The 13066-nt window shown below is 52.0% G+C and overlaps 1 protein-coding gene across 1 annotated transcript in view; it reads left to right on the forward strand.

The window, feature by feature from the left end:
* EPS8L2 (EPS8 like 2) overlaps positions 1–13066 on the forward strand; it is a 48852-nt gene that overhangs the window by 17620 nt on the left and 18166 nt on the right. The window contains exons 3-4 of the mRNA XM_050336408.1: positions 804–859; positions 11915–11979. Coding sequence (XP_050192365.1) covers positions 804–859; positions 11915–11979 — 121 coding nt within the window. The remainder of the gene's footprint in view (positions 1–803; positions 860–11914; positions 11980–13066) is intronic.

Raw genomic sequence — 13066 nt, forward strand, 5'->3', positions numbered from 1 at the left:
GTAAGAGCACCATGAATTGCTGCCTGCCCTCAGGGGGACACGGTAACAGAGCACCCACAGGCTACTGCTCTGTGCAGGACAGCCTGACCTCAGCACCTCAGATCCTGCTTGGATCCTCCTCTGCCAGAGGAAACCCCGTTATTTCCTGGCTGCTCAGTCCTACCCACAACCCAAGCACGGGGGTGGTCCTACATGGTCGTGTTTAGAGACCTGACACCCCAAAACTCAGTTGTTTGCACACAACTCCATCCTGCCACATTTTTATACAGGATATGTTCTATACCTGAGCACCTGCCTTCAAAGGGGCACATCTCCAACGGGTCCATTCAGAAGGGATCATAATCCTGGCTCTCACACTGCCTCAGGTTCAGGGGTACTCGGGTATAACATGGAGGGGTGTCAATCTACCTGGGTTGTTCCCTGTAACAACCCCCCTTATGGCTCACTGGGAACTGGGGTCCTTAAAGCAGCCCCTCTGGAGTGCTGTCCTTCCCAGGACACTGTGTGGAGGTAACTCTAGTGGGACAGGCCTGGCTGGGCTGCTCCATCTCCTGTTTCCAGTGCAGGGCTCAGTGACATGTGCCTGCGGTGTGGATAACAGGTAGGGTTGCATAGGGAGCAGCGGCACAGCCCACGAGGAAATGCTTTCCCTGGCGATTTGGCGATGTACCACATCCGATGGATGTGATGGGGAGGAAGGGAAGGGCTGGTCCCTCAGGGACAGCTGCAGAGCTGCTGTGTGAAAGCTGATGCTAAAAAGATCTGGGAGCTGCTGGTTGATTTGTTCCCTCCTCCTTTTGCAGCGGCAGCATGGGCAAAGCTGACGGAGCCTCCAAGCTGAGCGCAAAGGACCTGTACGGTGAGTCGTGTCCAACACATCCAAAGTTTCCTATAGCAAAGGCACCTCTGGAGAGCTGGACGGGCTGTTGGGGAGTTCTAGGCTGGAACTCAACCAAAGCCACATGAAGCCAGAGCTCCATGCACAACAGGCTGGCCTGACCTGGCGGCAAAAACACATCTTATGTCTGTGCCAACACCTCCCGCGCTGGGGACAGCTGGGATTTTGTGAGAACGGAACATTGCTTCCCCTCATCCAGATCCTCCCCAGCTCTGTTAGCAAGATCCCCTGATAAAGGATCTCACAAAAGAAAGACTGTCCTCAGCAGGTTAATGATTATCCTCTTCTAACTACTCCGTGAACCATGAAAACTGCAGTGCCCTTTGGCTCTTTGGAAGTGCAGGGAATGGGTAGGATGGGTGTTTGTGCACAGCCCAAGAGGCACCTTGTTCACAAAGCACCACAGAGAACACTTAGGTACCAAAACCAGTTAGTTTTGATCTGAGCGGCTCTTTCCATGTTCCCCAGGGGAAGATTTGGCCTGTGGGGTGGGCTGAACAAGCAGAAAGTCTTGTGAGAAATCACCTCCTTCAGTTATTCCCTGGATAAGAAGATGGGAGTTGTCTGAGGGAACACTCGCAGCTCTTGGGGAGTCTGAGCCTGCAAACTTTTCCTCCCGAGAGCCGTGGATTTACCTGGTTGATGTTTAATTGGGAATGAACACGCTGTGTGTGCTTCTCCTTGGAGATCTATTTGATCAGAAATCACTCTCAGCAGCTACAAGCTGCCAAGGTGGTTTGTTTGTCCCTAGGAAGTGACTTTGGTTGCCATAGAGTTTGGCTGGAGGTTTATGCAAGTGGAGTAGCCTGGAGCAGTGTCCCATGAGTGACTTATTTCACTGGGGAGAAGTGGGATGGCAGGGGCTGTACTCAGTGTTAAACAAAGCCATTGATAACTTCAATTAGCTGACAAGAAATGAAAGATGGGGATACAGGTAGAGCACAAACTTGGGCTGCCCTGGATGCTGCAGGATGTGCAGGTGCCAAATGGGGGTTTAACCATATCAGTCACTTCTGGAGATAGAAGGACACATGATAAAGAAGCACAAGGAGGAGGTGTGGCAATTTGGAGTGCACACAGGGCTGCTAGTTCAGACAAATTCCTCCTGCCTCCATGGGCATCATTCCTTCAGCTGTGCACTGAAACTCCAGCACATCCCATCGGGGCAGGACTGTGGTTTCCAGGTCAACAGGAGGTGTCGCCTTACACAGAGAGGTGTAAAAACAAACCCAGGAGCTGACAGTGGTGTTGGAGCCGTGCAGTTGTGCGGGTGGGCACCCATGGAGGCAGGGACCCAGGGCTACAAGCCAGCAGAGTTCCAGGGTGGTATCTAATGCTGAACCCAAGGCTCACGGTGCCATGGCACAGGGAGCACCCCAGGATGCCTCTGCCACGAAAACCAGCCAGGGGAAGGCTGACAGCCTGCCTTTAGAACAAACACTGCTCTCAAATAGGCACTTTTCAACACAGAATTCCATCTTTTACATTTTTTCGCATGAACACACCCCAAAAGCAAATTTCACCAGGGTTGGGACCTCTTTGACCAAATTCCAGCAAACCTTAAATGAGGACTGTACGTCCCTGGGCCAAATCTTCAAGAGGAGTAAAGCAGTTGCCTATTATTTCCCTGCCTCTGCTGGAGCACAGAACGAGCCCTGCAGGCGTTCCCTGCACAAATCCAAGACTGTTGGCCAGCTCAGCTCCTGGCACGAGCATATCCAGAGGGATTTTGCTTGGCAGCACTGGAAGCCCACCCGTTAATTCAGGAAAGGGCACTCAGCACGTGTAAACCAATATTTAAATGTCTTGGTCCCCTTCCCACTTGGATTCTCCCTCCCCCAGCATTAATTTCTGCTGTGAGCTGGCACATTTGGGGGTAGAGGGCAGGCAAGAACTAAAATTCCAGGGAGAATTATGTTGCATAATGAAACAAATCACACCAAGCCGAGCTGGCCTTCATTATGTGATTATAATGCTGCTTAGGGATGTTTGGAGCTGACAAGACTTTCCATATTCCCATTTTTCTCCAGTGCAATCAGGCTGGACCCTCAGTCTGTGTACACTGCCAGACCTCCAAGAAATGAGTGCAGTGTTTCCCAGATTGCCAGCACACAGGCATCCACTGCATGTAAAGCTTGGTGGGAAATGATCCCAGATGCTCCAAAGCATCTGGGATTTACAGACACACAGGTGTCTAAATATTATTTCCTGGTGAACAAGGCCTTGGGTTTAGCATTCCAAAGATGTTTTTCCTACAACACTACTGGCCTAACATGACAGGGGTGCCAACTGCAGGTACACAAGGTTACCTGAGGGAGGAGGTCCCCAGGATCAACAGGGGCTTACTGGGAATATTAAAGCCACTTCAGGTAAGACCCTGGAAAGGGATATTTAAAATCGTGGTGGTGAGGCTGGAGCAGAGCAGCAGCTCCAGGCTGTGCACAGAAAGGTAACTGGATGATGAGCGTGGGGATTGCCCTGGGGGCTCCAGGACACAGTGTGAAGGTCCTCATTGGACATGGGCTTGCAGCCCCGGTGTCACCCTGGGCCTGCTGAAATTGCCTTGATCACCAAGTCCATTGCCCACCACCATGTCTTCTTCACTGTGGTGAGCACAGAGGGATGGGCAGAGATAACCAAAAGGAATTCTGCAAAGAAATTGGCTTAAAGCCCCAAGATACCCTCCCCTGGCTCTATCCCTACCAGAGCTGGATACGCTTTGTAACTGGTCAGCCACCCTCAGTGGAGTTTCCCGACTCTCAGGGGAGCAGGACACTCATCCTTTTCTTCCCCCTTAGCACAACAGCATCCCGTTTGTTCAGCTCCACATTCTGGAAGGGTCTGTGGCTGCAGGAGCAATCCCTAGCTCAGCTGGCAGCAGGGGAATGGCTGGCACCTATCAAGTTGCCACCTTCCTCCCCACAGAGCCAGCGGCTGAATAAATGTTAATGCACCCCATAAATAATTCAGGCGGCTTCTCGGCTTACGGGGTGTCTGCTCAGCCTGGCTGAGAGCCTGGGGGGGAAACCAGTGTGGCTGGGGCAGAACCCCTGGGAGGGGCTGGCAGGAAGCATTTCTGCCCCAGCAGAGCTGCTGCCACTCCTCAGAGCGGGGTCTCAGGTGGGCTCCTGCAGGTGTGCCCTCAGCTGCTCCCAGGGACAGTGCTGGCCCTCCGGAGGGATCAGGATCAGCCAGGAGAAGCTGCTGAGCCCAGGGCAGTTTGACGTGGCAGTGATTTCTCAGGGGGCTGTGGGAAGCAGCAGCTTTTCTGTTTGGTTCCATCTGTCCCTGTGGTGCTCAGCTGCATCCCGGGCCAAGGCTGTGAGATGCAGCCCGCAGGGTACAGCCTGCCCACTCCACGCTCAGTACTCTCATCCCTGGGACAGGCCCGAACTCCACAGGGTGCAGGGCTGCAGGGGGGCTCTGGAGGCTGTGGGGCTGCGCAGGCGGAGCTGAGGCACCATCACTTGACACTGCACCCCCGTAACCCAAGCCAGGCCTCGGCACTGTAACAGGACACGGGGCACCAGCACAAAGAGAAGAGCCACTTCCTGCCCAGCCTGGCCCTGGAAGGGATCATCTCCCTGGGGAGCTGCGGGTAGAGAGGCTCCACGGGAGGCTGCCTGGCCCTGGCCAGGCAGAACACACTAGTGGAGAAGGAGTAATTATGTTCAGTGGTCATGAACTGACTCCTGAAGTCTCCACAGACCCCCTTGTCTCCCAACAGGGCCTGCACCGGAACGGTGCCACTCAGCATCATCCACCTTTCATCCCACTGGAGAGAAAGCCTGAGGTCCAGCAAAGATCCAGCCTCCTTGCCCAAGCCATTAATTCCTCATCTGCACTGCCAGCCCTGAATAAGTCCCTTGTCCTCCTGCACTGCTCCCTCAGGGCCATTTCAGCTCCTTTCTTCAGGTCCCTTTCCCACACGAGATTCCAGGTTCAGATTACCCGGCTCCCCTCCACGCTGCCGTGTGGGTGATCCCTTTATTCAAAGCCTTGGACATTTAATACTCCAACTGGAAACAGGGCTGGAAGAAAAATCAGAAGCCAACATTCCTGTTGGTTCCTGCAGGTCAAACCCCAGACGTGGGTAAGACAGGGAACATACTGGCTCAGCTGAGCCCTGACTGGAGCTACTGGGAGGAGCAGTCACTGCTCCGGGTGCTGCTGGCTGGCAATTTGGGATGGCAGAGTGACAGGGATGCTGTGGGGAGGGATCTGCCACCTCTGACACTGCTCAGCATCTCCAGTGAACCTCTTTTCTTTGCCAGTTCAAAACTGTTGAGCTCAAGGTCTTTCCTTGGATGGAGTAACTGCTCAGAGCTTACTCAGAGGAACATTTTCCTAGGTGGAAATGGCATTTTGGATGTGCTCAATTACCTTGGGAACAAAAGCTGTGGTACTCAATAACAACAAAAACAAACAACAAACAAACCCAAAGAAACCATCAACTTTTCATTATGATTTTTTTTGATCCCCAAGTAAAGCAAATTAATCTTTAACTAAATCAAGGTTCCCTCAATCTCATTTATTGTATTCTGACATTCAAAAAATGTCATTACCAGCTACGGGAAGTTCAGAAAACACCACTCTGGGTTGTTTGGTGAAGAATAATTTGGCAGATTTGTCCCAGCTCTGGTTGTAAAGGCAAGAAGGAACATCCCTCCCCATGAGCCTCCCCCACAGCTCCTCAATCCCCGCTGATCCTGCTCCGGGCAGCACAGCCGTGCTGGATACAAATACACAGTGTTCACACTGTTCCTCATGTGCTCAGTCCTTGCACAACCCGGGAGCAGGGTCAGCTTTGTGTTTGCCCTCCTGGAGTGGGCTGTGTCTTCAGCTAATAAAGCAGGAATGTGAGCACTAGGCCTGAGTTGTGCAAATAGGAAGCGTGTGGAGCAGGAATTCAGCCCTGTGGCACCTGGCTCCCTGTGCCACAGCCCATTCACACCCGGGACAGCCTGTTCATTCACTCCAGAGCTGCCAGAGCTGCCCTCACACACCAGCCAGGAGCGACAGCTGCCCCAGGCAGACATTCCCAGCGCCACAGCCACCAGTACAGACCAGCTCCAGAGGTAACAGCACACCCAGAGAGCTTGATGCTTCCTAAGCTCCAAAGATATTGCAAAATGGAGCTCTCCCCACGCTGGCCCTGGGGAACAGGGAAGCAGCAAGGCAGGACCTGCAAATGCTTTCCTGTCTGGAGCTCAGGCACAGCAGGTCTGTGCAGGACCCAAAACCAGATCCTTCACTAACCCTGTGCAGCCTGGAGCATCCCATCCTCCTGCTTGGTGGGGAAGCAGGAACCTGGCAGATCCCAGAGCTGTGCTGCTGTAGAGCTGTGCTCAGACCATCACACCTGGTCCTGGAGGCTGGCCCTGACCTGCTGGTTGGCACAGCCCAGCACATGCCATGCTGGCAGGTTCCTATAAACAGCCTGTGCACAGCCAGATAACACAGAGATAACAAAGAACTGGCAAGCTCCAGGAGGCACAGCCAGGACTTCGTTTAGGTTGCTCCGATGGATGTGCAGGCCAGGGAGGTCAGCCGTGTGATGCGGGGAATGGAGGAGAGGTCCTTTGTGTGGCACTGCCAAGGAAAACAAATCCAATACCTCTCTGATTCCTCACAGACTGCTCCAAACTTGTCCATCCCCCTGTTTTCTTTTTTTCCAGCCTTCTGCCCAGCAACGGCTAGAAGCAAATCTGGGGAGGGATAGGGAGGAGCAGGGAGGATCCTGTGTGATAGAACTACTTAACCAGAGAAGGATGTGCACGGAGGAGAGGAGGGGCCCTGCTGTAACTGCCTGTGTTTGTTAGAGACACTTGTTGACACCACAACTGACCCTGGCACCGCACAGGGGAGTTTTTATTTAGAGGAGTTCAGGATGGAAGGGGATGGAAGGAGATACAATGTTGGACTGAGCTTTGGCACCCTGCCTGTAGCAGCCTGTAACCCCCAGCAGGTCAGTGCAGCACCAGGACATTCCCAGGAGAGCCTGTTTCCCTCCTCTCCAGGCAGATGTTCCCCACTGTGAATATTCCAGGTATGCCACTGGGTGTCTGACTCCTACAGCAGCCCTTTCTCCCAGCCCCCCTGGCACACTGTGCTGGGGATGCTGTGCCCTCTGGTTTGGAGAGAGACCAACCTGCTCCTGCCCTCCTTGGCACTGCTCAGAGACCTCAACCAATCATCCCAGCTCCAAGCTGGTCCCATGGGCAGTTTATCCCACTAGCTGATCTCTTGTGCTCACTGAAGGGAGTGTTCACAGCCACAGGCCCTGCAAAAAAGGTGTTGCACGGAAATGGGGAGGGATCTTGGCCCTAAAGCCGTGGTTTGGCTTCCTGGAGCAAGCCAATAACGCCGTGTGCACTTGCATCGATCCTGCTTATTTTCCTTATTTATTCCTCCCTTTCATCCCTTCCGCTCCTTAACATAAAGCCACACAGGGCACTCTCCCTCCCAGACAAGATTTTGCCTCATCACTGGGATTTCAGCTCAGCACTGTTTTGAGCCCTTGGGTAACATCCACCCTGTACCACTGCAGGGGTCTGAGCTTTTCCTGTTTCCTCACCAGCACCAGTGGGAAACACCATTCCCACAGCCCTGTTTATCCGTAAGGTACTGGTGAGAGATAACAATCTTTGCTGTTTTCCCACACCTCTGGGTGTGAGGCAAGAGTAAAACCACCCGGTTAGGAGAGAACTGAAGTGAATTCCATTAAAGAACCATTTATAGGGTTTTTTCCCCCTCAAAGGACTGTGTTAGGGATCACTGGGCCAGATCCTGAGAGGCAAGAGATGAGACAGTGAGGGTGTGCAAGTCCAGCGTGTTATCCACACTCAAGGCATTCAAAACTTTCTGGACCACCCATGCCATTTATATGCAGTAAATGTTTGGGATCAGCACAACTGCTCCTCAGGCCACAGCACATCACAGCAGCACCTTCCAGGATCCCCAAGCAAGACAGCCAAAGGACAGGACAAAGCTGTATTGTTTTCCCCTCTCTTTGGCTCTCTGGGCAGACAGAAGGAAAAAAGGCCAGTGATGGTCACTGTGGGCCAGCTTTAGCACCTTGGGATGTTTGTTGGATCAGTGCCACAGCCCTGGAGCTCTCCTTGCCCTTTCCCTGTGTTCTTCCCGGAGCCCTGCACTGCCACAGCCTCTGAAGGTCACAGCAGCACATAAACAGAGCTGCAGGTTGGGGCTGAGCTAACCTGGGGGAAATCTTCACTGTATGCCTGCAATGCTCACTTAGCACATGGGGATTATGGAATTCTCTGCCTCCTGGGGCAGGTGGAGGATGGGATAACACCTGAGGTGCCCGTTGCAGGAGCTGTAGAAATGCCAAGTGTCCTGGGTGAGGGGTTGGATGAAATTGGTTCCAGCTGCTGCTGAGCCAGAGCCCATCCATCCCACATGCAGCAGATAAGGACAGGGCTGTGCACAAGGGCAGCAGGGAAGCACATGGGACAGGTGACCCTCCTCCTGAAGCCTTTCTGTGCAAGGCAAAGGATCCCCCTTGATCCAAGAGTCAGTCACAGATCTCCCTGCAGGCATCACTCACAGGATCCCAGAATGGTCTGTGTTACAAGGGACCTTAAAAGCTCATCCAGTCCCACCCCTGCCACAGGCAGGGACACTTTCCACTAGTCCAGGTTGCTCCAAGCCCCGTCCAACCTGGCCTTGGACACTTCCAGGGATCCAGGGACAGCCACAGCTTCTCTGGGCAACCTGTGCCAGGGCCTGCCCACCCTCACAGGGAAGAATTCCTTCCTAAAAGTGTATCAGGATTAGCCCAGCCCAACCAGAGTCAGATTTAAGCACAGGCAAATAAAGATGCATCATGGAAAGCTCTGCAGCTTTGAATAAATAAACCCAAACCCCCTCTTTTCCTTTGAAGCACCCACGTTCCCTGGATAGCTGTGGCCCAAGACTGACTATTGTGATCTGCAGCCTGCATCTTTAATTCTTCCTGTGTTTAAATCAAAACTAAGTGCTAGGAAAGGAGATTCCAGTGTTTTGGCACCCTGCTGTCCCCGGAAAGCCGGGCTGGTTCCAGACCTCATGGTTTTATTTGCCAGGAGGAAACATAAAAGTTTCCATGGGTGTGGGGGCCAGGTAGAAGCCAAGGAGACAGGAGGGATTTCAGGAGAAGGAACAAGCAGACTTCTTAAAGAAAGGGACAGGAAAGAGAACATGCAGAAACACCCCATTTCTTGCCCTCAGCAGATTCTGGGACGTCACTTGAATGACATGGGGAGACAAAACAGAGGCACTTTGTTCTAGTTCTGCAACTCTTGGAGGTAATGCAGAAATTCCCCCAGGGAAATTCAAAAGAGGGAGGGGAAACATCTGCATTTCTCCCTGTCCCTGGGCTTGCTACTGTCTAGAAAAGGCTGCAAAGGGCTAAAGGGGCCTTTGCTCTCTGCAGTCACCAAGGGTAGGTGATGGAAAATTGAGCTATGCAGAGTTTTGAGGTTTTGGCCAGTCCCCAAAATTTCCCAGGGCTTCTTCAAATATTTTCTCAGGGATTCGTGCTGAGATCTCGCTTGACCAGGGCATGTGCAGCTTCTCTGAACTTGGAGGAAGGGCCAAAGGCAGTGGAGAGGTTCCCAGAGAGTCCGAGGGCAACAAACTGCAGCTCCAGGGGCTGTTTTGCTGCCAGGAACACAGATCTGCACTAGCCTCCCTCTGGAAACCTCATCCCCCTGGTATTCCTTCCCTTCCTCAGGGACTACCAGCTCCCAGTGCAGCTCCAACCCTTCCTCTCAGGGCTGGAGACATTTGCCTGCCCTAATATAAACCCCCTTTGTCTCCAGACCACCCTCTTCAGCCTTTTCCACTCCCTTTAGAAAAGGGATGCCTTTTAAGGGATGCCTTAAACTCCAGCTCTGCCTCCATCCCACATGGATGCAGTGCTCTCATTTCCATCAGTGTCATCTATTGACAGGAGAAATGCCTGGGCAGGAAATTGAGGTTACTGAGAGAAGAAAAGTGCCTCACATCAGCCCCAAATCCCTGTGGGATGCGCTGCCTGTGCCCTACCCCAGACCTTGCCCCACATTCCAAGTAGGACAGACTGCAATTAAAGCCCCCAGCAAACAGAAAATGCCACTGAGCCTTCCCTGCGAGCCTGAGGTGGGAAGTGGCTGTGCTGCAATGTTAATTCATTTATTCAAGGGCACTCAGGAATGGCTGAGCAGGGAGCAGGGCTGGGGGGCCGAGCCTTTTCCCCTCCCCTATCCTCACTCCACCTCTGAGTCGGTCCTGGTGGTCAGGAGACCCTGGCTCAGAGACCTGCAGGGTCCATCATGCCTCTGTCAGCTTTCCCACCAATGAACCAGTGTTCCCACCAACAGACCACTTCTACTGGGGAACAGCCACCACTCCAGGACTATCAGGAATCAGCCACAGAGGCAAAACACTGCTGTGTTTTCAGCCACAGGCGCAGAGACACGAGGTGTGAAGTACTCGTGTGTCCTGCAGAGCTCGCGGCACACACCGGGCTTAAAGAGTGTTAGAAAAGTGCCATGGGAAGGCAGTGCCTGTTCTGGGGGGACACCTGCTGGCAATGCCTGTGCAGCCCGAGCCGATCTTTGCTCATCTCCTCCCACGGAAGCCAAGGAGAAATGAAAGTGTAACAGAGATGCAGGGGGAATCTGGAGGAAAAGGTTCACAGTGCCAAGGTGGGACCCAAAGGGAAAACATCAACATGCTGCCCTGCACGCGTCCCAGGCCCTGATCCCAACTGCCATTTGAGGACAGCCAAAGAAACGCCCAATTCCCACTAGGTGTGAGCTAAATCAAAGAAAAGCTGGAATGGGAGCATTCCAGGGGCTAGATGGGCTGGCTGGAAATCCCAGCCTGTTCTAGGCAGGACAAATCCAGGCACGAAGCTGCACATCACACACAGGGGCATTTGCAGGAATCCTGGCAGGCAGTGCCTGGAATACATGTTGACTCCTGTCAACTCACCCCTTCACCAGAAGATCCTGGTTTTAATACCTCTGGAAAGTGATGGAATGAGTTCCTATTAGGACAGACATTTTCTAAGAAGCAGCCTCTTTAATGTGAAATTTGTTAACTGAGACCACGTCTTCTGTGCTCAGAGAAAAGGGGAGAAGGAGAGAGAACTCTGAGAAGGTATTAAAGAGAGCTTTGAGTAAAGCACAAAGAAATTCAGATGAATGTATACTTCTTTAAAACCCAAGGATGTCCTCTGCTGGCCAGGAGGATGTTTCCAGTTTGGATGCTCCCAGATCACTCTGGGCCTAGATAGCTCCTCCTCTACTATCCAAGCAATTTAAAGGAATCCCTGGCCAAGGGCCAACTAAACAGCAAGTCAGAGCTGGCAGGGTCAGTTCTAAGAGGATTATGTTTAACAGCCTCAGGGAATACCAAGCAATTTTTTCCCTAATTGCTCTTCACTGCTGCTCTCCAGCAAGAAATGCAGGAAGTATTGAGGATTTGTTACCTCATAGAAATACTATACAAGAAACTGGGGTTTGTGGCTGATCCTGACAGCCTTTCCTACCTCTAGCAACAGCCCTTTACTGGGGCTTGCCAGGAAAAACAAGAAAAGGAACTGGAAGCATCCCAGAGCAGAGAGGGTTCTTCTGGAGGACCATTCAGAAGGCTGTCATGTCCAAACTGGTGGGTTGTGGTTGGATCTTTCCTTCTCAAAACACTCCTCACCTCTCTAGCCCTCTTCCAAAAGCTTTCCTAATCATTCCTTGTCCAGGGATTCCCTTTACACAAGGTTTAATTTGCTCCACAAACAGTGCTGAATCAAAAGATGAGCAACACGAAGGAATACAACTCGAACATACGCTTTATACACTGAATTTTCCAATCCTTCTAACAAAAGCTAATGATGTCTTATTATTCCCAATATTCCAATTGGAGCTGGAATCTCAGAGATTATAAGAAAACTGTAGAGCTGTAATTCTCAGACCCTGATTCACAGATAAACAATGAGCCCTTGTTTTCTTTTTTTTATTATTTTTACAGAACAAAGGAAAAAATACTCCAATTCCAACATCATTATGCACGAGACTTCCCAGTACCACGTCCAGGTGAGCAGACCATGGAGCTCTGAAGGGCTGGGATGCCAAGGGCAGGGACAGGTCCTGGTAATGAAGTGTGTTCCCTGTGTCCTGGACCTTCATGGGGCCAAAGAGCAGTTGGGAGTCTCCTTACAATTAAGGTATTTGGATAAGGAGTAACTGGGTAGAGGAGGATGGGTTGGGAGGAAATGCTGTTAAAAAGACAAGGGGAAATCTGTACAAGGAAAGAGGAAAAGGAGAAGCTGCTGTCCCCTCCCTCCTCTGTGTCACTCTGTGCTTCAAACCCTCCTGCTCAGCAGAGAGAGGTTAAAAGCAGAGTTCTCATGGTGATTACAGAACTCACCTTCCCGAACAGCAGAGACCACGTGGACTATCAGCTCCCAGCTCTCCCCAGCTCCTTGTCCTCTCAAGTAGCTCAAAGTCCTCCAGCCACTGGGGCAATAAGCCAAAGCCATCTCCCAGTGTCAGGCACCCAGTCCACGGAGAGGAGCCAGCCAGGCCATCCTGGGCTCTGGGCCATTCCTGAGCACAGCACACCGTGCAGGCCAGGACACTGTGGGGACGGAGCTGCCCGCTCACCGCTGCGGAGGGAAGACACTTCATGAGGTTCATATTTAGTACACGGGGCCCTTCAAAACTCTAAATTTTAACTTTTAAAATGCCTGTTTGGAAGGTGGTCCTGGTTTCCGTGGGAGAAAGCAACTGGATGGCCCAGCAGTCATTAAAACAGTAAAAAAGTCCCAGGCAGAGCTGGGACTTTACACAGTGCACGAATTCCTCATTAATTAGGCCCCATGCCACCCGTCCCTGAGTCTCTCCCCTGAACTTTGACCAAGGCCAACAGGATTTCAGTGGCAGGCACTGACACAGGATGAGGTTTCCTCACAGGAGAGATTTTACACCCTTTGAAATAATCTGATCAAAGTTTAATGGTGGATGGACTCACTGCCCACTCTTACAAAAGCTGCTGTATTTGAATATCGGGGGTTTAATGAGATAAAGCAAAGATAGCAGGAAACTTCTGCCCCTCAATCCACCCATACCTACAGAAAATGGAAACTATTCTAATGAGCGAGTCAACAAGTAGTTTCCTCTC

The sequence above is a fragment of the Myiozetetes cayanensis genome, unplaced genomic scaffold (assembly GCF_022539395.1).
Source record: "Myiozetetes cayanensis isolate MyiCay16 unplaced genomic scaffold, myiCay2020 scf6-25, whole genome shotgun sequence".
NCBI classification, from domain to species: domain Eukaryota; kingdom Metazoa; phylum Chordata; class Aves; order Passeriformes; family Tyrannidae; genus Myiozetetes; species Myiozetetes cayanensis.